Raw genomic sequence first — 25,662 nt, forward strand, 5'->3', positions numbered from 1 at the left:
TATTTTTTCAGAATTTTTCTTGCTAAATATGAATTAACAGAAATGGGTATACTGCTTTTTGAAGCGGCAATCATTTTAATGGTTTGTGAACCCTGGCCAATGAGGTCTATATGATACGGGCCTTGGCGCCACTGTTGCCAGATCTCACTAGAAAAATCAAATAAAAACTGGTCTGATAGAATAGGCTCCAAATACACGACTAACCTAATTAAAATGAGTATATTGAGTATATATATGTTTTTTAATTACAAAGGGAATCATTGTGTGCTTCATTATTTTATTGCAGCATAAATGTACATAAAACATTGCATTTGCTTTAATGGAAGTGTCTTGTCCATAATTCTATCTTTTAAAAAATCATTTCAGTGTTTCAAATACAACACAAGACTACAATTTTACGTGGTGTTACTTCACGTGCTACAGGGGCCAAGCACTACCAACTCCCAAACCCGCGAATGTCTCGATTTGACAAATCAACACGCAGAAAGAGTAGCTTATAATAAGCGCACATGGCAACAAAGTCTGGCGCGCTTATTTCCAGGTTGCCAGGCCCTCTTTCTAATGTGCAAAAAGACTATTCGCTCACCTCTTATTAACTGAATAAATTCAAATATATTTAATGCGGAAATTACGCAGTCCACCAATATTTTATCTAATACCAACTATCACAAATAACAAATGCAAAAATATGATCGTTATTTTTAATACAATGACGTAAAACTCAGCACTCGCCATCTTTTCTAAGTGCAACTGGCAACCAGATAAACTCCCTCCCTCTTGCATCTGACGTCACATGGTGAGAATTGCCGACCGTCCTCAATTCCTCGAGCAGTGATCTGTGTACCTTTGCCATTTTTCGAAATAAAAACAAAAACAGATGATCTCGGACTCTCATGGCTTTATCTTAAACTACGAACCTGCGATGACGTTTGGAGTACGCCAGGGATAAGTGAAGATGTTCAACGGAAAGTCAGCCGCGAAGAGAGTGATATTTGAAAAGGCCGGTTGAATTGTGCCGTCGCGTGTCAGCCAATCGGATGTGAGTATTTTGGCGCTGATTGGGATGAGAGAGTTTCCCGCAAGCTCCTCAATACATGTCGGGAGTAATGGAGATGCTGCAAACAGGTTTATTTTCCCACATAAATAAGTCATGGCACATCATAGTTTGGGGGAATGGTTGTCTATTACACGCTGCAGTGTGATATTAGAGATTTCCTCTTATAGATAAACGAGTCGTTTTGTAGTATGTCACTGACTGAGGCAGCTGCAGCTGTACCTCACTTGCTAGCTGGCTAAGCTGTAGTTCGCGAGGTTTGTCAGCTTCAGTTTGAAGAGTAAATTATTCCAGTTAGTTAATAAAACGCGCCATGTGGGTATAATGTGTAGCACAGCCCCAGACACCTCCTCAGAGATTACACATTTAATAGCGTTGCAATGTTTGGGTCAGCTCAAGTTTTTTGTGTTCTGTCGAGCCATTTCTTTGCTAACATCTTCTTAGCTCTATCCAGTTACTTTCACGAGCATTCGGCTTGATATCTTTTACTCCACTGTGTATATATAACGTACATTTCTTGGTTTCTGTCTGGAATCTGAAGCATTTCAACAGAGAGCGCAATTCCCACGAAGGTGTTTTAGTTTTATTTTGGTGTAAAAGTCTATTATCTCTATTCTCTTCGGTTATTTTCTTTCAGTTTGCTGTGGTCTATTAGGACGGTTAAACGAGTCCATCAGTGACTCATCCATAATCTCCCTTCATTGATGTTAACGAGGCATCCTGACTGTTCAGCCTGAATAACAATAGCTTGATAACTGCCTCTTGTTTAGGACCGAACGGACATTTGCATTTGAGCAGTCACTGTTTTACATAAAGATTTGGTTTTTGTTCGGTTCTAAAAATCTGATTTGTCTATTGACGTTGTGCATGTTACAAATCAAAAGCGATACGTTTGATATTTAATTGACGGAACGCTCTTAGTGCTCATTTTGTATCGAATTGTATTGTTTGTATTTTTGCATTTGGTTTCAGGATTCATTTGAGGAGGTTGCGTCAAGGTTTGTGCATTGAGCTGAATTAAAGCGGCTGGCCACCCACTCGCGCACTGGCAAACCTTTCCACGGAAGCCATTTTAATGTGGGACCAAACCATTCCAGTCCTCAAACTCCATCCTCGGCATAACCCACTAAAATTTTTCACTTAACCGGTGTCCCACACGAACTGAAACTTCTTTATTTGTGGATATTTAGAATCTGCAATATGCGTCATTCGCCACATGTGCAGTGGACACAAAACTTGTTATATTTATTATATAAACGCGAATTATTTTTTTTTTAAATCCTAGTCTTTGTCTGTTTATTTTGCGACTAATTTATATATATATACTTAATAATATTATTATTATTATTATCATTATTTGTTTTATTTTAAATCAATTTTAATTCATTAACAAAAATGGGCCTGGGGTTCAAAGGTGTGTCCTATGATGTAGTTGTGTTTGCATTAGAATTTAACACAATTTTTCTTATAATACTGATGTGCTTTATAAATTTTAAAGCATGAGTTGTAAAACTTTTCTAACCAAGGGTCACTCTAATATAAACATTAATAGCTAGAGTTGACCTAGTTTGTTCATTAACTACCTTTGCAATGCTCTGTTTGCATGCATGTACATCAGTCAATGTAGTACCTTATCTAAATTTCTCATTTGGTGTTCTTATTTTGTGTTTTGCAGGCCCCTGGTTTGTAATGACAGATAGTAAGGGGAGATCACTGCCTGCAATGCCAGAGCCCGGGAGTCCTACCACCATGAAACAGCCGTCTGATTCACCTGGTGGATGTAAGAGTCGGGGTGATGGGAGCACTGACCCTACTATGCTCATGGATAAAGCTGCTACCCAGCTGGCGGCTACACCTCAAGAAAATGTTCTGCAGATAATTGGCAGTCATGGTCACAACCACACCCACGAGCGGCTAAAGGACCTGACTTCCCGCTTGTTAAATGGCGATCAAGACAAAATTACAAAGCTCTGTGCTGCCACAGCTCCACAGCCTCTTCTCAAAGGGGTGGAGCCTCTTCCTCAACACGCCAGCCCTCCGAGGAAGTCCAGCGTTTCTCCTGAACTCACTTTCAAAATAACCAAATGTGTGGTAAATCTAGGTGGGAAGACAAGCCGATACGGATCGGATTATGAAGGGGAGAGAGAAGAGGAGACGGATGCACCTTTGAGACTATCGGAAGGTGTTCTGTCCTCTCCAACTGGCAGGAGAGAAAGACGAAAGAAAAAGAGGGGGCTTGTGAGGAAGAGAACTCCACCAAATCGGAGACGTCCGATTTTAAACCCTACTGCGAATTCTGTTCGATCCCCTCTTCTGCAAACCACCATAAATTCGAATGACCTCACCATCGAACCATGCATTCTTCCCACTAATGAGCAGACTAATGGTGAAATACCTGCTAGTGTAAATCCCATACCTATCCAGGTATAGCTTAATGCCACACATTTACCTGCATGTTTCCCTCCTTCAATTGTCTTTAATAGTAAATTAGTTTTTCTAATTTGTTGTTTGTCTTCAGGAAAATGTATTAACCCCTTGTAGACTAGATTCTAAGTTAGTTCATTCCTCTTTTGCAGCAGCCTGTTTATGCTTGTGAAGTGAGTGATGTTGCACAGGACGTGAATGATGATGTGAAAGTGAACGGTACCGAGACCCAACAGCATGTGCAGTACTCAGTGGGAGATGTGATCTGGTCCAAAGTGTCTGGATACCCGTGGTGGCCATGCATGATCACTACAGACCCACAGTTCAACAAACACTTTAAGTTGAAAGGTAAGGTGTGCTAGATCAGTTGACTTGTTGTTTTTCCGTGCTTTCTAGCACCGTTTCCTCAACCAACAACAGATTTGCCTCATAACACTTACTCAATTACTGGCAGTTTGTGGCAGTGGGTGCCAGGATGATGCTTTTGTAACATTGGTTCCACCTTTTCATAATGATCTGTATTTAGACATGTAAAAGCCTGAATCAGATAGCTCAATCAATAACATTACTAGAACAGTAATGCTAACTGATAGATATTGACTAAAACATACCAGTCAGATGTAGAAAAATAATAGTGACTAGAGACATTTTAATTTCGTTCAACTGATTGCAAAGGCTACATGAGAGTGAGTACAAGAGTTTAGGTGACATGGCACACTGCATATTTTAACACCTATGGAGGAGAATCAGAGCCCCTTTCACACAGAGATTCCGGAAAATACACTGATGTTGTGTCCCGGGATCGTTTGATTTTGGTTCATTCACACTGCCATTGATTTTCCGGAATCTGTGAGTGTTCTAACACACTCATCCCATAAAGACACGTGACGTCAGGATGTGATAACTCCTGTCAGATATCAGTTCTGCTGATAACTCCTCTTCGTCATTTCTACACAAAGACGAGTCCATCCATACTCCCCAGCAGCGCCACTGGGTTTGCCGAGTGGCTCGTTCCCCATATGCTGTAGCATAGGTTGTAGAAAGGCCCGTGCAATGGCACGTGTGTCATCACTACGACACCTCTTACGGCATTGGTCCTGGCTTTTGTTCACACAGGGCGCGTTCCGGGACTATATATATATATATATATATATATATATATATATATATATATGAAGAATTCAGATGCAAAAGCCTCCAAGTGCCATCTGAAATTTTCTTCTAGAATGATCATTTTTATAAATCTTGTATATTTAAGTTAAGTAATTTCACTTAAATTACAATTAATAGGTAATTTGCATTGCCATTTAAGTGAAATTATTGAACTTAAATATATGAGCTTGATAAAAATTATCATTCTAGAAGAAAATTTCAGATGGCACTCACTTAGAGGCTTTTGCATCTGAACTCTTCATATATATATATATATATATATACACATATATACACACACACACAGCAGATTTCACGCAAACATGCACACACACATATTTTTTATATATATATATATATATATATATATATATATATATATATAAAAAATATGTGTGTGTGTATGTTTGAAATCTGCTGTCTTGACTGAAGGAGCACCAGAGAGCACCTGTGCAAAATGTTTTTTTTGTTTTTTTTTTGCCAAAACACCACATGGAAGATGAGCGGGATCTCTAGGGTTGGTGGAAAGCGACAGAGGTGTTTTTCCTGTTACTGTCAACACTGTGCAAACTTGTTTTTGAAGTTGAAGTTCCAGAGGAATTTATGTGCCTGTTACACCTGTTCACCCAGAAGAGTTTCATAATTGGTTATTCAGTGCTTTATCTCTTTTGCTCCAGTGTGCTGACTGCTGAGGGGGCTGCTGTGTTTACATGTATTTGTTTACTGATCGTTGCATGCAATCCTAAAATTCAGCACATTGCAAAAAGGTATTTTCTGTGAGAAACGGACTTTGAGTTCGGGCTTAAAATGTAACCGTTCCGGTCGGGTTGTGTTGAGTTAAATGATCTCGGGTATGGGCCGGGTTCAGGCTTCAATTTAAAACGTGTTCAGACATCTGCAGATGCAGATTATAAATGCTGAGAAAAGAGTTGTGACCCTATCAAAAACAACACTCGCATTTGGTCCAAAAAGATGGTTTGAAAGCTCTGATAGGGGAGCGCACAGATCCTGTGGAAATTGTTTGTGAAAGTGTGACCCTGAGCTAACATAAGCAGAGAGAATGACTTGCTTCCAACTGTCAACAGGGCAGTATGAGAAATGTAGCACCTGTAGAAGTGAATTTCTTCATTTTTCATAGATATTTTTGCATTTTGGCAGTGAATAGCCGCACAGGATTGTCGTACCATGTGCAGTACTTCGGAGATGCCCCAGAGAGAGGATATGTCTTTGAGACGAGCATAGTCACCTTCTCAGGAAGACACCAGTACCAGTCACTTAGCCGCAGCAACAAACTACCCATTGATGTCAGTGGAAGGAAGGTACAGTAAATATTGTGTATATATCTTTCACTAAATTTGTTGGAATTTCATGAAACTACTTGGTCTCACACTTCTTTGATGTGCTCTCTACAGCGGGCAGTTCCTCGTAAGTACCGGGAACAGTGGGAGACAGGTGTGTCACAGGCAACCGAAGCATTGGGTCAACTAAAAGAGGAGCGACTGGACAAATTCAGCTTTGTTTATGAAAAGGATGGAAAATGGAAAGCCCAGTTCAATCCTCGCATGCAACAAGAGCTTCAAGCACAACACAGTCTGGAACCACAGCAAGACCAAGCTCAGAGGGAGTCTCAAGAGCTTGTCAGCCTCACTCCCCCCGACTCCACTCATTCCAGCCCCAACTCCACAATACCTACCACCATCCCAGGCCTCTTTTCCCACCCCACAGACAGCAGCACTTCATCAGGGAAAACCACCCTACCCAGAAAAGCACCTAAAACGTCAGTGAAGAAGAATCACTGCAGACAGCGTGGCACAACACTGAAGTATAAGACGACAAAAGCTTCCTCTGCAAAACGGATCCCTCTGATTGAATCTACTGTTCAGGTAGCAGACAGCGACGTGGTTGGCATTGTTTAGCTCTGTGTAGGATAAGAATGTTATTGTGAGGCTAGATATGTAATGTTTCTAATCTTGGCGTTGTAGGATTCCTGCATTTCATCAGAGACACCTGAGCAGCAGAGGAAAAGAAATACAAATGCTGGGAAACGGACTTACCGGAAAAAAGTGTGTTTGGTCTCATTATATCATGATCAGTGGTTCTGTGGTATTTTTGTGGTAATCACCTTTTCTTTATTTAATTTATCTTTCCATATTTGAAGGACCTGCTCTGTATTGATCTAGACCTTCAGCTAAAAGCTCCTCAGAAGAAACAGAGACAGATCAGACAGAAGTTTCCTGCAGCACCAAATTCAGTGAAGAAGAGGAAAATAAAAGCAGGTGTCAGTATCTGTGACACTTTAAGTGCAGTTTCCACTAATCCTGGACTTTCAGGTGAGACATTTATCTTAAAATGTAAAATCTGTAAAGGGCAAACAATTACCTAACCAGTGAAATTAGTTTTTTTTTCTAAATTATAAAAATATGTATTTAACCAACTATAAATATTAGCAAATACTTATGGTATAATTTTAAAACGTAGACATTTGAAATGTATGTTATAAATAGAGGTGTGTGATTATCACGATTTTAGATTGTGAATAATTAACATGTCTCCACGATCTGCCTTTGAAGAGATATCTTAGTATTGTGCTACAGCGCGCGTTCTATCAGTCCCAACGTAATGTGCAACCACGTCACATTTAGCAACACAGCGGTAGGGTTACGCTCAAGTGACATTGATGTTCTTCCCCATCACGAAAGTAATTTTTTTGCATGCGTTTTAAAGCCTTACCAGTTAAACTTCTTATTCGCACGCTGTTCTGACAAGATTTCTAAGTGCGTACCCTCAAAGTGCACGCTTATTAAAAGCCTGTCACAGCGTGCGAGTACTGAACTGTTCTCTTTCGTGTCTAATACGCACAATTTTACATAAACAGTCATTTATATCTTGAATGTAAATCGTTTGGATGCATGTCAGGATATTAGATCCGTGGTCTTAAAGTGACAGCATTTGTTATTTTTTTATATAAATATAAAATAAATCTAATCCACCCTTAGTTCGGCCTAAATGGTTTGTCTTTTTTGTTTATCTCGTAAGGCTAAACTATTAAAAAAAGGGAAATTAGTTTGGCTGTACTGCTCAGTAACTTTCAAAATGGTCTTTAAAACCAACATGAAAAAGAATTATGAAAAAATTGTGATATGATATTTTTGCCACATCACCCTCCCCTAATTATAAACAATCTCTTTATGCCTTCATGTCTCAAGGCTGCATGTATTTTTGTTCCTGTAGTAATTTTCTGTTTTTCTGTTATCAGATATAAAGGTATCAGTACTAAGCCCAAATCTTTTGGAGAAGGATGTCTCTTCTAAAGGTGTGTGGGTGGTTTCATTATTAGTTGCAACACTAGTTGTTTATAGAAAAGGTATACTGAATGGAAAAACCTAAAAAAATTGTTATAAAAGGCTTCAAACGATAAGCATGCATTCTGACTGCTTCATACAGGAAAGAAAAAAGGCTACAAACGTTTACAAGAGTCAAAGGAGGATGTGGCACTGCAGCCTAAAATGAAAATCAAGCTTGAAAAGGAGTTGAAAAAGCAGAAAGGCCAAAAGGTGATATGAGAGAAAATGCCATGCATTAGTTCGAGCTTAGATATTTTAGCATTATTTTTTTAATAATTAATGCAAAATTAAAATAAAAGAATAATTAAAAGAATTCAAATATTAACTCGACAATAAAATATTTTTTCTCTTCATTTCTGTCAGAATGCACCATCAGCTGAGGCCTCTGTCACTAAACCGAGGGGGAGAAGGCGGAAATCCGACAGGGATGAAAAAAGGAAACAAATTAAAAAAGCCCCAAGTAAATCTGCAAACTATTATGAACTACAGAAACGGCTCAGTCTAAATACTGTTCGTCTTTGTGTCCTTTTTATATTTGTTTCTAAAATTCAGTTTTTCTTTGTTCCTCAGGTGAGGAGGAGTCTCCTGCTAAAGTCAATCGTGTCAGGAAGCGGAAACAGGATTTAGGGAGACAATCGTTACCTGTCGCATCCAAAAAGCGCCGTGGATCATCTTACCCTGAGCCAGAGGTGTGTATATTTTTTTGTTTGTTTTCTAATATGTGAAATATCATACTTAGAACCTGACAATTTGTAATTCCATTTGAAAATGTGATTTGCATCATGTGTCTCTTGGTTTGAATAATCAACTTTATTTGGAACCGTAAATGAATGGTTTCTGTCACTTTTGCCTGCCAGATGTCCTTTAAGTAAATATAATTTTAATGCATATTTTAGAGTTTGCTGTGTGAGCAGAGACCCGATTCTCCCAGTGACAGTACAGACGAATCACATCCCTCAAAAAAGACGGAACGCACTGCCGGTGCCAAAAAAGAGAGCGTGTGTCTGGTGAGTGACCGGTCCGTGTAAAGAGGTGTTGAACTCTAGCATTAATGCAGGGCTGGGCAGTAAAAAGATAACGATAAAGGCATTATATAGGTAAATTTGACCTGCTGGCACTTATAGCTATAAATGCCCCATTTTTAATCTGGTTTTATCTAAACAATTTTTAACAACGGGATTGTAAATAACACAATTTTAGTGAAAGTCAATGACTGGGAGACTTGGATATTTTATTGCAAATCTGTTATGTATTAATTAATGCAGACATGTATTAAAGGGGTAATGGAATATAATTACAGTTTTTTTGTTATTAAGCTTTAGAATTTGCGTATTTGTATTTACTAAATGCATTCAGGTTACTGTTTTTCATAACAAATACCATTTAAACCATATAGTAACATTTCACCATGGTAGTGAGGGGCTATGTGTGGTTTTACCTTTGGCTATCATGATCTAAATGTATGATACTGTGAATGACCTTAAACCATAAGGTGCGTTTATTAAGGTGCTTAAACTTCCTTTGAACCTGAAAGAAATTTGGCATTTATCATGATAATTATCGGTATTGACCGATATGAAAAATTATATTGTGATAATTGTTTTGGCCATATCGCCCAGCCCTACATGAATGTGTTTGTGTTGTTGTTTTCCAGGTGTGTGAGCAGACCGGGGAAGATCTAGTGATGTGTGAGGGACAGTGCTGTGGCTCATATCACCTGCATTGTATTGGACTTGAGCAATCAGCAGAAAAGGTGCTCTGCACTGCCTGCATCTCAGGTGAGATACACTGATGTCATGTCACTGACGTTGTGTTTAGAAAAATCAGCTTTTTCACTATTGTGAGCTATAATTTTCTTTCACTTTTTCAGGTGTGCATGTGTGTTTCACCTGTAAGAAGTCTGAAGGAGAGGTGCGGCGTTGCTGTGTTCTTCACTGTGGCCGCTTCTACCATGAGGCCTGTGTACGGTTGAGCGCTCTGACTGTGTTTGAGAACCGAGGCTTCCGCTGCCCTCTGCACACATGCCTCAGCTGCCACTACAGTGGCCGTGGCACCGGCAAGGCTACCAAAGGTACAAAAAAAGACATGAATGTTCACACACTGTCGGCAAAGACGATGCAATATAAAGTGGGTCTAAATAAAAATACATTTGTTGTTTAACTACTATGTACTAACATTTAAATTTAATAATTTGATACAATGCACTTATTGTGTACAAGCATGTTATGTTGCACTTATAATTAAATACCTGCAGTAATTATTTCTGTAAGTCCGTGTATAATTAAACCGTTGACTCTTCCCCTACCCATTAACTCACCCTTAAACCTAACCATAACATGAAACCTGTCCTTACCTTTACCCGTATCACACCTCAATAGCAGCAAAAGAGTTTTGGAATGCAACATGAACACAATAAGTAGATTATAACAAACTATTGTTGTGTTTTTTTCATAAGTACAGTTTGAAAATGTCAAATATTTTGTGGGACCTTTTCTTTCATCTAATTTAATTCAAACTACAAACAAACAACTACACGCTTCAAATAGGTTAAATGATATGAAAACGCTAAATGAATCTCCAACAAAAAAGGACTTTAGTTGGTGTTGGTTTTGGTTTTATCACCGAAAGCATTTCCTGTTGTCCCCTTGCAGGAAAGATGATGCGTTGTTTGCGCTGTCCGGTGGCCTATCATGTTGGAGACCTGTGTGTTGCTGCGGGCAGTGAGATGCTGTCATCTTCAGCCATTGTGTGCACAAACCACTTCAGGGCTAAGAAAGGCTACAGTCACCACTCTCACGTCAACGTCAGCTGGTGCTTTATCTGCTCAAAGGGTGCGAATTCCACTGTCATTATAAAGCTCTGTTTTATTCCTTTTTTAGTGTATGGCATCTGAAGTTAAACATGACGGCAATATATAAATGGATGCATTTGTGTGTTGAAGGTGGCCGTCTGCTGTGCTGTGAGTCATGTCCAGCTGCATTTCACCCTGACTGTCTGAACATCGCTATGCCTGATGGCAGCTGGTTCTGTAATGATTGTCGCTCAGGGAAGAAACCCAAATACAGAGATGTTATCTGGGTCAAACTGGGGAACTACAGGTCAGTCTCTAACAGCACCACACACCTTTAGCTTAAACTTACAGATTTTTATTTGTTTTATTTAGGGGTTTGGCAGTTTCTAGGGCTAGAGAGCGCTATTGAAAATGATAAAAATAACTAAGCTACATTTTAGCGAGGAAATTGTCCTGTCCTAACCTTTGACTTCATTTAAAATTCTAGATGGTGGCCTGCAGAGATCCGTCACCCTAAGAACATCCCAACGAACATCCAGCACCTGCGTCATGAGATTGGAGAGTTCCCTGTGTTCTTCTTTGGCTCTAAAGACTATTTCTGGACACACCAGGGCAGAGTCTTTCCTTACATGGAGGGGGACAGGGGAAGCAAATACCAACATACTGGCATTGGGAAGGTCTTTAAGAATGGTAAAATATTCTTTGTTTTAATATCTTATTTGTAATCACAGTATTGTCAGTGCTGTTGTGAAATGGTTCCTCTGTATCCATTTGTGCAGCCCTGCTGGAGGCTGAAACTCGCTTTAAGGAGATCGAGATGGAGAGGGAGGCAAAAGAGGCTCAAGAGAACAACAAGAAACCTCCTCCATACAAATACATCAAGGTATTGCCATTCAATTATGACCTTTATAAGACTCCCATGGTCTTGGAAAACCTGGACATGTCAATGGACAATTTCTGTTGTCATTTTAATGTTGTGAATGTAGTGAGTCTGTTTAAAGAGATTTTAAAAGCTTCATTTTTTTATTATTAGGTGAATAAGCCTTGTGGACGAGTGCAGGTCTACACCGCAGACATTTCTGAGATCCCCAAGTGTAACTGTAAGCCGTCAGACGAGCGTCCCTGCAGCTTTGAGTCTGAGTGTCTGAACCGCATGCTGTTGTACGAGTGCCATCCTCAAGTGTGTCCCGCTGGAGAGCGCTGCCAAAACCAGGACTTCACCAAACGCCACTATCCCGAGACCAAGATCATCCGCACCGCAGGCAAAGGCTGGGGTCTGCTGTCACTGCGAGACATTAAGAAAGTAAGTCCACTAGCTTTTGAAAAGATTTAGCAAAAGAGATTTGCTGTATGTGATTGCTGATTGGCTGTTTCTGTGTCATTCAGGGGGAATTTGTGAATGAATATGTGGGTGAACTGATAGACGAGGAGGAGTGCAGAGCCAGAATCAAATACGCTCAAGAGAACGACATCACACATTTCTATATGCTCACTATTGACAAGGTAAATAAAGGCGACATGTGCTTGCTCTGCTTGTTACGGTACGGGGCTCATGTCTGATTTTGGCATGTTTGGACCCTATACAGCAGAGCCAGAGAAACAGGGTTGCATTTGGGAGTGTCACTGAACAGCTTTGTGTGGTACTACAGGTCACAGTACTGGGGTGGGCATTATGACCAAAATCTTATATCACGATATGAGTAATTTTATTTCACAAAGATTTTTTTTTTTATGGCATTATAATGATAGCAGGTAAATTTGAATGCTGTCACTTTAAGACCGACTGCATGGATCCAATATATTAGTGTGTTTTCTCTCTCAACTGTTAAAGTTACCTTAAGGCATAAATGACTGTTTGCTTGCAAATACATGATCACTTGTTTATTTATAGGTGTCTAGATCACGTGTATTTAACTGTTCAAGCCCAATCAGGCGGCAAAGTTCAGTTATCATGCGTTCTGAGCAGTGGTTTCATGTAACGTGTACCTTCATTGTGCTATACACCGTTTGTGTGCAGGATCGGATTATAGATGCGGGACCCAAAGGGAACTACTCTCGCTTCATGAACCACAGCTGCCAGCCCAACTGCGAGACTCAGAAATGGACGGTTAATGGAGACACTCGCGTGGGCCTGTTTGCCGTGTGTGACATCCCCTCTGGTGAGCTCACATTCTGAAAATAAGAGATATGATGGATTTTTGTGGAAGGCTGGGTGATAAATTGAAATTTGAACATTTCTCCCCTGGCTAAACACCGGCTAAAGAGCTGCTTGCGTGAACGTGAATTGATTTTTGTTTGATTGATTTATAAAATGGAACCTTGTTATAAGTAGTTTAAAAATATTTGTGGTTCATTATGAAACTGGCGGGACAGATTAGACTATGGCAGGCCCTCTGCATATTATTATAAAAATTATATATTCAATTGACAACATTTTCTAGCTATCGCCCGCCTATCTTTTGTTGCCAAATCTTGTTGTTTTTTTCCCCCTCAGAATTAATTGGCCATGTGTGTTAATGTTTTCAGGCACTGAGTTGACATTTAACTATAACCTGGACTGTCTTGGGAATGAAAAGACTGTGTGTCGCTGTGGAGCTCCTAACTGCAGTGGTTTTCTAGGTGACAGACCCAAGGTGAGTGACCGTTACTGCCTCGGTCATTATCGATGTCTTGCTGGTGTAGTGGTTAAAGCTCAGGCCTGGTATTTAGAAGGTTTGAGCCTTGTAAAGTATGAGCTATCACCAGGGTGCGATTTGTGAAAAAAACAGAGGGGGGGATGTTTTGAAAAAAAATTATTCATAAAAATAAATCATGAGAACATGAACTTCATCACTGCATTTTCAGAAATTGTAAAATCTTTTTTCTTATTAACTCATGAAGTAGCCTAACGCAATATTTTTACTTAATAGCTTATCTTTCCCCACACATATGAGCTGTGATCATGCACAACGAAAAAACATGTAAGAATGAACCACGGATTGATTGCAAAGTTAAACCATCACAGTAGAAACAGTTTTACTGCTGCTGTTAAAGTAATAACGTTAACTTTACATCGCGATGCTGAGCTACAGTGAAATGATAGAAAAGACAGATGCATTATCTGTGTTAGTCAGTTCGCCTCATTCGCGTGAACTGGTTGCGCCCGCGCCGCGCTAAATGCCTCATTCGCGCCGCAGGACCTCTAGACACGCCTAAACGCGTCTTTACATTGATTTAACATTGAAATCACTCGCGCCAGATGCTCAAGAGTGAGTAATCAAAAAACCTTTGCTTTAGCTTTATTTATTTTTTTATTTCGCTTTAGCCTCAATTGAGTGAAACACCGTATGTGTAACTTCGGCCATTCTCAGTGGTGTGACTGGGACACTAACTCTGCTTGTCATCATAGAAACAGATAGTCAGATTGTGATGTTTATTCCCGCTTCATTCAATATTATTCAGCATATAACTGAGATGAATATGCCTTCCTTTCGTCACACAGCTCCACTGCCCAACCGTCTCGCAAGTGTTGATAGGCTATTACTCGTGAGGTGTAACCAATCAGATAGTGCCATCGGCGGGACATTGAGCAACAGAGAGGCTGCGACAGCTATATCAAAGCCAGCCAAAGTAGCGCTTTTTAAAATAAAATTGACTTTAATCAAACCACGGATCCATAAGTTTTGTGATCCGTCTCGCCACTAGTGTAGTAGCACTGATCACTTTGAGGGGGGGGGGATAAAAATAATTAAGCAGAGGCAGGGATACATTGACCAGAAAGGGGGAAATCCCACGCATCCCCCCCGGCAAATCGCACCCTGGCTATCACCTTTGTGACCTTCAAAATATTTTGTCCCTATAATATTTGTACTACAAGTTTGGATAACAACATCTGCTGCATAACTACTTTATTACTTTCCACTCCTTGAACTGGTTGACAATGTATCTGCAAATAAAAGTCTAAATGCCTTGACACGTGCTTTTCACCCATCAACTTCAGAACGGTCATCCATCTGAGCCCAAAAACAAGCATCAGAAGAAAAAGCCCAAGCGGAAAAGGGCCCGGAACGAAGGCAAGAAGTCTGAGGACGAGTGTTTCCGCTGTGGTGACGGAGGAGAGCTGGTTCTGTGTGACAAGAAGGGCTGCACTAAAGCCTATCACCTTTCCTGCCTAGACCGCACCAAGAGACCATTTGGTAACCTTTACTCTATAATGCTGACAGTCAATTAAAAAACAAGTAATTAATCATGATTAATCGCACCTAACGTTAAGGTTTTTTACATTGAATGTCCAAATGAATGTGGAAACAACAAAGACAACAGGCTTTAATTGTCTTCTGTCCCTTTTTGAATTTTTCCATTGACAACGTTTACATTTGTGATCTGTGTTTTCTTCCAGGTCGCTGGGACTGTCCCTGGCATCACTGTGACGTGTGTGGAAAGAACTCCGATGCTTTCTGCCAGCTGTGCCCTAACTCTTTTTGCAAGGCTCACCAGGAGGGGGCGCTGCGGTCTCACCCGCTCTTGGGCCAGCTCTGCTGCCAGGAACATGAAGACTCCGACATCCGCCCTCAGGCAGAGCCCCCGCTGGAGCACAGCGCTGAAGTACCCTCATCCACCAAACCACGCAAGTACAGGCGCAGAACAGAGGCCAAAACCAGCAGCAAAGCACCTCTCAAGAAGAGGTCCAGAAAGACTGCTGACGTGTAGTGGGATATCGAACTATGGGACCTGCCTTTCCTCCCAGTAATCCCGACGACCTCCTCCTCAGCTCCTGCCCCAAATGATTCAGTGATCTTGACGTCGTGTGACTGTTCTGCCAAGCTGAAAGCACTGTATGTGTCTGATCAGGGAAGCGTGTTAACACTGTAGAGCTCCTCAGAGCTGCCGAATCAGGTCTCCCTCCACTCACACTGCCTCCTCATGTTCCACTTGTGTGTTTGTGTGTGTGTGTATGTGTATGCATGCACTGCCAAATAGACGACAGAGCCGACAGACCGAACACCTCAAATAAACAGCATTACGGACGCCAAACTTGAAACCTTTTTTACGCCGTTATGAATCTTGGCATAGTTTTTTTTTTTTTTAAACAGTAGATATGTATATGGAAATGTATATGAAAGACCAAAATTATAATTCTGGATTTATTGTTAGTAACAGATGCCAGAAGTTTTTGTTTTTAACAAGTGGTATCTTTAAATAAGACACTATGGGTAGCCCTTGAATTACATTTTTAGAGTCAGTTCATATAACTATAGAGCAGCACAATTTTTTGTTTATTATATATAGCTTGGTTAATTTTTGTAGCTCATTTTTGAGTTTGAGTAACCAGGACGTTAGGATGTTAAATCTACCTATTCAGAGTTTTAAAACGGCAAATCATGACGGGCTTCTTGTGATACGAGAAATAAAGCTATTTCAAGCAGTTGTGGTGTGATTTTTATTGTTTTAATTTACATTTATTTATTTGTTTAAAATTTGTCAATTTCAAACTTCAATTCACATTTTTGTTTGTGGTTTGTTAAAGTTGCAGCATGCTGTTGTTTTTTTGTTTGTTTTTTAAGAACAAAAACTGAGCAACAACACAAATTGCATTACCCTTCACAATGGCAAATTAGGCTATTTTATCATTTGAATTGTCAGGTCAATTTAATGTCCGTAATAAAGAAAAATATGGTTCTTTTTGGTTATGGAGTGGCAGTTTTGGCGTTAGTGATAGTCGATCTGATAAAATGATTGTCTGTTATCACTAATTACAACAACATTCATCAGTGAGTAACTTGCAGTCTCCAACCATTTGAGACAAATTTTCCCCACTGCAGCTACACTTTAACAAAAATCTGGATTTGTGAAACTATTACATTTAAAAGTGCATACAAAAGGAGAGGACGACCCCACATTAGTTCTGAGAAGTCTATCATCATCCATTTAAGTGCTGAACTGAAACTTGAACATGAAGTGCTCAACAAGCACTTTGTCTAACAAACGAGTCAAATATATATTTTTTAAATCAGCTGCAATTGTATTACATCAATCACTGGAAATAAAAGATCAGGTAGCTAGTTATTTTAGTATTACGTTTATATTAATATTTTGAATTCGATTTTTTTTCTTCTGTTTTTCAGTTTTAGTTGCAGTGCCTAAACTTGATTTCAGTTAGTTGCCAAGACAAAATCTATAACATTTTTAATTAAAAAATATTTTAATAGCTCAAGTTAACACTGCAATTAGAGCACATTGCACTATCCAGGTATTGCACGCATACAGTGCACAATGTACATAGATACTGCAAAAACAGCAACTTATATGCTATTCTGAACAGTCTATTTCCTCAGTATGTATACAGTGAAGATTGAACATTTTCTTTATGCATGGAGCATCAAAATAAACCATTACATCTGTGTAGTACAATGTTGTTCCCTAAGGCAACCTTCCATTACCACAGCATCTTAGTTTACAAATCAGTGAAGCATAATGTGGAAGTAAAAAAAGGTCACTTACAAGTATCATTCATTTTAGTAGTAATGATTTTATTCAGTTAAGAAATCAGCACATTGAACATATTTACCTCTGTACATACAATGGTCTATTGCACTTATGAAAAAAAAAAAAAAAGGAAAAACACTATCACCACAGGCCTAACATGGGTAACAGCTTATGCATTTAAGATATTTACATTTTGTTTGTCTATTTAAGTTAGAGCCTTGCTTAATAGGCCAGTTCACATTACACAGCACAATCTGAGGTTCTGATGTATTCACAGGAATATCTGAGGCATCTCCACTATATCATCCCTCAAAATGTGTTAATGAGGCATAAAATTTGGTCACTCTCAAAGGAATAATTAGGCATAGGGATGTTCACGCTTCCTCTGCTGGCTGAAAGAACACTTTACCACCCGGTCAGCGGATACCTGTATTGTTTGCTCTTAAAATGTTAAATAAAACTACTTAAAAAGTCTGATTGGCAATATTCAGCAGTATATTCACCTCAAGAGAAAGAACACAGGATGCTTCTCGCTCCTCTGAACTCATGTAAACTGATTTCAAGAGCACACTCGTATACTGTAGCTTAAGATCACTGACTGTTAGTGTCAGCAACGTGTAAGTGCGTTTAATCCGTGTTAAAAGTCCAAATGGCATTCAGCAGCAGCTATCCAATCTTTACTTGTTCTGAAAATTCAAATGTACAAAAAAAACACTTTCAGTCACCCAAGAGCTATAGCCATATGAACCAGGGCGAACATTAGCGTTCACACAGTATAGCGATGGCTGTGATGCGTTTGTGAGTGCTGTACAGTAGTTTGCAATAAATCCAGTGGTTTCAGACAAGGTAAAAAAAAGAAGAAATAAATTCACACAGATGGCTCCAGATAGCGGTAATGTATTAATACATTGAAGTGTCTGAGTTAATGCTCATCTTTGTCTCTTTGACCTTTCTTCTCCTTCTCATCCTGCAATGCCGTGCCAAGTTTCTTAATGAGAACGGACAGAACTTTATCCAGAGGGTCCATCACTCCTCTCTGCAGCCACTTGGGAATTGTAGTCCTGGCATGGTGGAATCCCAGCTTCTGCAAAATGTAGTCCACCCCCACCGGATCGATCTTACGGCCCGTCCACGAGATCAACCTGAAACATTACACACGTCAAACGACTTCATTGCAGACAATAATGCATGAAAAGTGTCACCTGTGCTAACGATGGTGAAATATGTACTTGTATGGAGTAAGCAAGTATACCACATTTAACCACCTACGTACACATTAAAACACATGTAACCACCAGCCAATGTTCCTAGCAATAACCCAGAGCTCCCTAACAACTTCCTTGCATCCACTCAGGAAAACCCTCTCACAATGATTCAGCAACAACCTAGTTAAGTGCTAGCACCTACTCAGAGCACCCTAACAACAGCCTAACAACTCCCTAGAAACAGCATAGCAACCATCTAGCAACTACTTATGGTTGGTTGGTACAAGTTCTAACACCCTAGCAGCTCCCTACCATCTATTCAGAAAATGTTAACTACCACCTAGCAACACCCGAACAACCACCCAGCAACCAGCCAGAACACCTGCGCAACTCCCTACCATCCAGTCAGAAAACCTTAACTACCACCTAGCAACACCCGAGCAACCACCCAGATACCCACAGCAACTGTCTATTGACATGAGTCTATTTGATTTGAGACATCAGAAAGGTCTGTGTGGAACCTGAGTTGAGGTCATGTGACCACAGTGTTACCGTAGTGTGGGCTCCAGATGCCACGTGTTGCAGAGGAACTCTCTCCAGTCCACTGTGGCGTAGTTCACCACCTCTTCATTTTCCTTCTTCTCTGATGACGCTTCATCCTGCTGCGCGGTGGGGCTCTTCTGACCAGGTCGAGATGCGAAGATGCGCGGGGCGAAGAGAGCTGCAACACAAGCACGTGCTCAGTGACAAAGGACATTTATGAAGAACGGAATCCGAGTCTGGATTTCGTGATCTCACCTTTCTCCTTTTCTTTCAAGTATGCTGACACCAGGTCATGCAGGAACATGATGAGCTCTGCATCCATGGTGACACAGATGTGATCGGTGAACTCGGTGACCACACTGCACTCCACTTTAGGCTTACTGCCTGCATCTGCAACACAGCTCAGAGTCAGCGAGGTTTCATACTATACAAGCTTCACAAGCGTCTAGCAACCTTAGGAATAAACAATAGCAATGTAGCTGCCAGTGGCAACCAGAATATAAAAATCTGGCAGGTTATTAGTGTGTACCACTGAGAGAAGGTTCCTCTGGGTCTTGTACATGAATGGATTTGAACTCGAGTTGCATTTTGGGAAGGGCGAAGATGGTCTCGGTTTCGTGGTTGTAGCTGGAGGAGCCCCTGAAGCCGCTCAGAAGGCTGGAGCTCTTTGCTGCTGCGCCGCTTTCTGAGTTGTTTGCATCCACGTTACGCAACAAGTTCAGCTCTGACACAAGAAAAGAGAGAATTATTTCAAGGAAAATAAAAATATTCCATTTCAAGAACAGCAAATATGATAATCATAAACATGTGTCTGCTGCTCAGCAAACAATATGGCTTTACACTAGCTCTGTTCTACAAGCTTAGTTAGCTGCCTATACAGACAGCGTTTTTTCTCTTTTCACACCATTGATGGAATTTTCCGTGATTTATGACAACGCTTCCCCAACATTTATGTAATTGATGTGTTTTCACTGTTACATGGTAGGGGGCGCTATTACCCAACTTCTGAAAGAATACTGAATCTCCTGATCAAACCATGCAAAAAAAACCAGTAGCACCTCACTGGATCTAGGGGGCGGAGTTGGATCCAGATCTAAGGGGTGGAGATTGGTAGGTTTAGGGGTGGGTTTAGGGATCGGGGGTGGAGATGGGTAGGTTTAGGTATATGTAAGGTGGGAGGAGTTGGATCTGATCCAACTCCTCCCCCTGGATTTCGTGTTCTGCAGTGAGGACCATCTAAAAAAAACACACCTTGTAGGGAGGTGAGAGAGACTGTAATCAGTGTAGAGAGAGTTGGTTGCCAGATTGCAAAGATTAAGTTAAACTTCGGGTAGAAAATGTATTCTTTTAACAGAAAAGCTCAGATTAGGGGATTCAAACTATCAACAACTGCAAACATGAAAGCTTGTAGTAGACACCATAGGTGAACATAAAGTACGTACTGTTGATCTCCACTTCCTGCAAACTGGGGTGTATTAACTTATTTAATTAATTATTTGTTTTTTAATAAATGTTTTTTTTTTTTTTTTGGAAGCAGGAATAGTGTCTATTTCGTCGATATGATCCTGTGTGGCAGTAGTAGCTACACACTGCATCACAGTCTTGTTTTTTATTTTTTATTTTGAAGTGTCAACCAGAATATTTACGATATTACAATATAGGCAAAAGACAGCAAGGCAGCTCACTAGGTTTGGAACAGAGCCATTGAGTGTGCAACATTTACCTTCGTTCCTCATGGCAGTGACATAGTTAAACCACTCTTTGACTGTAGCCACCCCATGCGGTGGGTTTTCATGACGACGGCGGGTAACCTTAGTGATGGTTGCCATTGGGCTCTCCAGAGCACCACAAGGCTTGGTTACCATGGTATTATGCCCAAGGTGAAAGTCAAGAGTTTGAACTATATATGTAGAATCATCACTGGAGCCTAGACAAAAAACACAACCTGTTAGTTGCAATTTATGAAAAGGCAAATGATGGATGAATGGATGGACGATGGAAAACTAGCACTGTGTCTGTACCATCCTCCCAGATCTTTTGTGCCTCAGTCCAGAAAGCGATGTTGGGCTCTTCCAGGTGGAACAGCACCCAGGACTTGGAACGGAAGTTGGGCCCATGGAAACAAGCCAGAGTCATGTGGTTGCCATGGAGACTCATCGAGCCGCCCAGCTGCACAGCATCCTCTGGGAGAGGCATCTGGAAGAGGGAAATGTGACATCCAGCCACCATCTTCAACACACTGGGCCAATGTCTGTGATGAGCTGCATCCATATCTGAGAGAAAAAGACATTTATGTTGGTCTTTAAAGTCATTTCATTAACAACAAAATTGTATTTCAAAAGTAAAATGGTCACAAGCGCACTAACAGATTTCAGCTGTTCCTTTGTCCATGTTGATGACCGGGGTTTTGGGAGGATTGTAGGGCACCGGGCCCCAGGTGGACAGGGCTCGCTTGCTGGTGTCAAACTGCTGTGTGAAGAACTCCTGCAACTTCATGCCGATCTTTATCAGGTCAGGTGTGGTGGAGCGGGAGATGATCACCTGGAATATGTCCCACTGCAGGTCTCCATGTACAAAGATCTCACTGGAGGAGATGCACATCAGAGAATGTTTGGTATGGTTGAGGTATTAGTTGATAAGCTAGTATGATTGGCAGTTCTTATACCTTTTCTCAGATAGACTGGCCTGAGTCGTGCAGAGGTTCACCTTCCACTCATCCTGTAGTTGCAGGTCAGCGTTACTGAAGATGCCCATTAATATGCTGGAGCCCATATAGTCCAGCCGGGCCTCTGTGGAGCCCATGGTGATCTGAATCTTATGACTGGGCTGCTGATTTGGATGTTCTGAAATATGGGCTAGAAGAACAATCGGTTATCAGTTACTGAAGAGGATGACCAGACAGCAGAGTTCAGTGCCATACAGAAATGAATTTAAAAAGCCTTTTCGTTTGCAAATCCCCTCATGAAGTAGAATTAAAATGAAATTAAATTCATACATGCTCAAAGTGTAAAGTTGTGATAAGACAAAGTAGCAACAGATTTTTTTTCTTTTGTATGAACTACATCCGAGTGCAAAGGATCATTAAAAAAAAACAGGGTTCAGGGGCGGTTCTAAAAATCAGAAAGGGAAATTTGTATTTAATTAATAAATAATGTATTGATACTAATACATATATATTATATTAAATTATACTAAAAATATTATAATATTATATTATTTAACTTGACATTAAATTAACTCATTTTAGAGACCATGGTAGAAAGGAACACCGTTTACCAGAACCTACTAATTTTGATATATTGCGTTTTGATAGCTGTTGTATGTGGTTATTATAACACTATTAGAAATATGTCTGATAATTAGAGAAAATAAGTATTCAGGAAAAACTGACATAACCAGTTTTTAAAGCGAGTACATAATCTCGAAATAAATAAATTATTAAAAGTATACTTACAGACCATCTCCAGTGTGTTAACGTCAATGTTGCCACCCACCACTCCTCCTTTGGAATCCAGTTTGGAGCGACCCAGTCCGATAGACATGCTGATCTCACGATCTCTGTTACTGCCCACTGACAGACGGCCCTGACTCTTCAACCCACTTGTTGTCCAACTGTTTAAACACACACACATACATAAATAGACATCAAACAGAGAGATATTAAGCATGTTAACAGCTGTACTAATCAAATAGTTTCTGCGGGTCTCTCGTACGTATTGTTGCCCATGACATTGCTCATGTTCATCTGGACATTAAGCTGTTTAAGGTTGATGGCGAACACCACCAGAGTCTCCCATGGCGAACCCTGCTGTGCTGCTGCTGCTTTTCCGTTCCGAAACGACGGGATGGCGGTCTTTGTGACAGAGTCTGTAGAGACCCACACACAGACAATGGGTTAAATGGATAAGGATGGTAGAGCCACAAAGCTGCACATCATCAACAGACCTCTAGCAGCATGTGTGTGTACCTCTGCGCGGTGCTGAAGAGTCAGACACGCTGCGGGAACGTCCGGTGGCGGGTGATTTGAGGTGCGCGTGGTTTGCTGTGGCGTCAGTAAAGACGGAGGGGTGTTGAGTGGATTGGCCGTCCCACGTCCTCCAGTACGCTTTCCGGCTGGACTCAGGAGACAGGTGCTGTGCGATGCTCTCCACAGAATCTGGAGTGGCAGGACCTGAGGCTACAGCACATTTTACAGCAGTTATCATCAATGCTTTCCAGCATTCACCTGAAGATGCAAGATGACTGGGACAGGCGAGGAGATATACATTACTGTTCAAAAGTTTGGACTCTAAGATATTCAGGTGAAGTTTAATCACATCTGAAGTAATTCTTAAAGAGATAGTTCGTCCAAAAAATTCTGTCATCATTTACTGACCCGTATGTTGTTGCAAACCCATTAGACTTTAAAAATATCTTTGTGTTTTGAAGATTAACCAAAGGTTTTTGAGAAGTTTTTGTCCCTCCATTAAAAGTCCAAGTAACCAAAACTTGGAAGATCCAAAAAGGTCATAAATGCGTCAAAACGAAATTCATATGAATGGAGTGGTTTAATCAAAGTCTTGTGAAGAGATATGATTGCTTTATATGCTGAACAGATATAATTTAGGCTTATCACACTCACATTAAAACACACCACATATAGTAAGCACGAAAGCTTGTGTGTGCGAGAAGCCCGAGAACAAACATCATTGTTCTTTCTGGGTGAAGTATCCCTTTAAATAGCTCAATACCTCTAACTTAGGTTCATCCAATCCTTTTGCCTTTTCCACTCTTTTTCTCTTATTTTCGAGTTTCAGATTTAGTTTTGTCTATTAAATTCTGCCTAAAAGGCATCTCAAGGCAGATTGTGCACTGCTGTTTGACAGGTACGGTTCAATGAAGCTGCCAGCTGAGCACCAGTGAGGGGTCACTTTCTTAAACTGCTTGTTGTTGTCCAGCAGGCATCTGTCATTGTTAAATCCTGTTTGCTTGCTTCTTTCTAGACAGCAGTGCATGAAATAGCCTTCATCTCTCAAAAGAACAACAGACTGATAAAATGCATTTCAGAAATGGAAGTGTACTTAATACTCCAGCAACTGAAAAACATTTTATTGTGATTGCCACACTTCAGTAGCACAACGTTTTCAATTGATATGAATATATAAAAAAAACATATAAAAAGGATTTAACACACTATTCAACGTCTCTATTCAACTATTCACTATTCAACTATTATATACTTTATTCAATAATTTACGATGTCGCTGTTTTTGGTACTGAAATGTTGGTGACAGAAGCATCAATTTCTTCCAAAAACTTAATGGTGATTCCAAACTTTTGAACAGTTGTGCAATGTTGAGAGTACAGTATGTATAACCTGGTAAGTTAATGGTCTGGTCTCCTAGAAATAATCTCCTGGCAATGCTTCTGCGGTACCAAGCTCGTGGGAATGCAAGAATCTCACTCAAACGCCTCATGTCGTACTTGAAGGATGCAGAACCGATATCACACACCGCTAGAAGAAAGACACAAACACACAGTGTCACAAATTAATTACTGAAGGAATCCCTTTTATTGCATTTTATTGTTCAACACACTACATGTCAAAAGTTTGGGGTTGGTAAGACTCTTTCATGTTTGTTTTTTTTGTGAAAGAAATATGCACAAAAATACAGTAAAAACAGTAATATTGTCAGTGGTTATAAATCGTAATATTTATTTTCTATTTTAAAACGTAATTTATTCCAGTAATACAAAGCTGAACTTTCAGCATCATTACCCCTGTCTTCAGTGTCACATAATCTTTTAGAAATTATTCTAATATGCTGATTTGGGAATAAATAATAATGTATAATGTATAATAATGCAAGAAACACTTCCTATTATTAATCGATTTTGAACAGTTGTGCTGCTTAATATTTCTGTTTTCGGGATTCAAAAGAACAGCATTTATTTGAAACGGAAATCTTTTTAACATTATAAATGTATTTAATGTCACTTCTGATCAATTTAATGCCTTCTTGCTGAATAAAAATATTCATTTCTTTAAAAAAGACAAATTACTGACCCCAAACTTTTGAACAGTCATTAAACAGTAGCGTCATACAGCCGGAAAAGGCTTTAGTATGGTGATACAATCAGACATCCTGAAGGATATCCCAGTAAGTCATTTTGAATTACTCACCTGAGATGTTGATAAGAGTGGTGTCCATCTTCCCACCCTTGCTAGCAACGGAAGTATCAATAAATGCTGGGCATCCTGTACGTCTCATCCTGGAAAGACTGACTTTCACAAACTCCAAGTTGATGGAGAGAGAATCTTTCCTGCCCGTCACTGAAGAGGCCTCTTCGTCCACTGCTCCTGAAAGAACCAAAGTCATCTCCAGAATCTTATCATTATCTTTAGTATATACTTTTATTTTACTTATAAACCATCGCAATATTTCTGAGTTAAGTCTTTGCAATGGGCTCTCACCCAGTGGTCCTGGTCCAGGCGGAAGTCCAGTAACTGCAGACTTCTGTTTGCCGGCTCCATAAGGATGAAACACATACAGTGAGAAATCTGACATACAGGCAGTGAAACTCAGACCCGATGAGTTAATCGGTTGGCCTGTTAGATCTGATTGGCTGCTGTGGTGGCGACTCCGCCCCAGAGGACTGCCTAACCCTGTAGATGGACCTGAGGGATGGAAGAAGTTACAATGA

At 40.2% G+C, this 25,662-nt stretch overlaps 2 protein-coding genes across 9 annotated transcripts in view; one reads left to right on the plus strand and one right to left on the minus strand.

The window, feature by feature from the left end:
* The first annotated feature begins 788 nt into the window (after window positions 1–788).
* Window positions 789–16,171, plus strand: nsd2 (nuclear receptor binding SET domain protein 2). Of its 3 annotated transcripts, none has more exons than XM_084392381.1 (24): window positions 789–1,039; window positions 2,730–3,478; window positions 3,631–3,826; window positions 5,789–5,949; window positions 6,043–6,513; window positions 6,613–6,693; window positions 6,789–6,960; window positions 7,887–7,943; window positions 8,075–8,184; window positions 8,338–8,434; window positions 8,545–8,663; window positions 8,871–8,981; window positions 9,629–9,752; window positions 9,845–10,045; window positions 10,626–10,805; window positions 10,916–11,072; window positions 11,253–11,455; window positions 11,545–11,648; window positions 11,799–12,068; window positions 12,152–12,268; window positions 12,783–12,924; window positions 13,292–13,398; window positions 14,745–14,940; window positions 15,144–16,171. In XM_084392381.1, exons 2-24 carry the CDS (start codon window positions 2,744–2,746, stop codon window positions 15,452–15,454), a joined length of 4,422 nt encoding a protein of 1,473 aa, XP_084248507.1. In that variant the 5' UTR covers window positions 789–1,039; window positions 2,730–2,743; the 3' UTR covers window positions 15,455–16,171. The 3 variants fall into 3 exon arrangements, with proteins under 3 accessions (XP_084248507.1, XP_084248506.1, XP_084248508.1); XM_084392380.1 differs by having other exon boundaries at window positions 1,025–1,125; XM_084392382.1 differs by lacking the exon at window positions 789–1,039 and adding an exon at window positions 1,115–1,311.
* Window positions 16,172–17,253: 1,082 nt separating this feature from the next.
* Window positions 17,254–25,662, minus strand: part of kiaa1109 (KIAA1109) — a 54,690-nt gene continuing 46,281 nt past the window's right edge. For 3 of the 6 annotated variants that reach the window (XM_084391208.1, XM_084391207.1, XM_084391205.1), the window contains exons 72-85: window positions 25,433–25,636; window positions 25,142–25,318; window positions 24,335–24,472; window positions 22,946–23,155; window positions 22,692–22,845; window positions 22,433–22,590; window positions 21,644–21,833; window positions 21,345–21,562; window positions 21,000–21,251; window positions 20,702–20,905; window positions 19,508–19,702; window positions 19,234–19,368; window positions 18,988–19,156; window positions 17,254–18,372 (exon numbers count right to left, since the gene is read on the minus strand). In XM_084391208.1, coding sequence (XP_084247334.1) covers window positions 18,153–18,372; window positions 18,988–19,156; window positions 19,234–19,368; window positions 19,508–19,702; window positions 20,702–20,905; window positions 21,000–21,251; window positions 21,345–21,562; window positions 21,644–21,833; window positions 22,433–22,590; window positions 22,692–22,845; window positions 22,946–23,155; window positions 24,335–24,472; window positions 25,142–25,318; window positions 25,433–25,636 — 2,624 coding nt within the window. In that variant the 3' untranslated portion in view covers window positions 17,254–18,152. The remainder of the gene's footprint in view (window positions 18,373–18,987; window positions 19,157–19,233; window positions 19,369–19,507; window positions 19,703–20,701; window positions 20,906–20,999; window positions 21,252–21,344; window positions 21,563–21,643; window positions 21,834–22,432; window positions 22,591–22,691; window positions 22,846–22,945; window positions 23,156–24,334; window positions 24,473–25,141; window positions 25,319–25,432; window positions 25,637–25,662) is intronic. The other 3 variants (XM_084391210.1, XM_084391209.1, XM_084391206.1) reach the window with 2 other exon arrangements.

This window comes from Rutilus rutilus (genome assembly GCF_951802725.1).
Source record: "Rutilus rutilus genome assembly, chromosome: 20".
Taxonomy (NCBI): Eukaryota; Metazoa; Chordata; class Actinopteri; order Cypriniformes; family Leuciscidae; genus Rutilus; species Rutilus rutilus.

Bases quoted from the DNA above. Each gene is read 5' to 3' on its own strand.
- nsd2 (XM_084392380.1), top strand. From the start codon at position 1,095: ATGTCGGGAGTAATGGAGATGCTGCAAACAG. The intron at 6,694-6,788 runs GTGTGTTTGGTC...CCATATTTGAAG, and splicing joins AACGGACTTACCGGAAAAAA to GACCTGCTCTGTATTGATCT. The intron at 11,073-11,252 runs GTCAGTCTCTAA...TTAAAATTCTAG, and splicing joins GTCAAACTGGGGAACTACAG to ATGGTGGCCTGCAGAGATCC.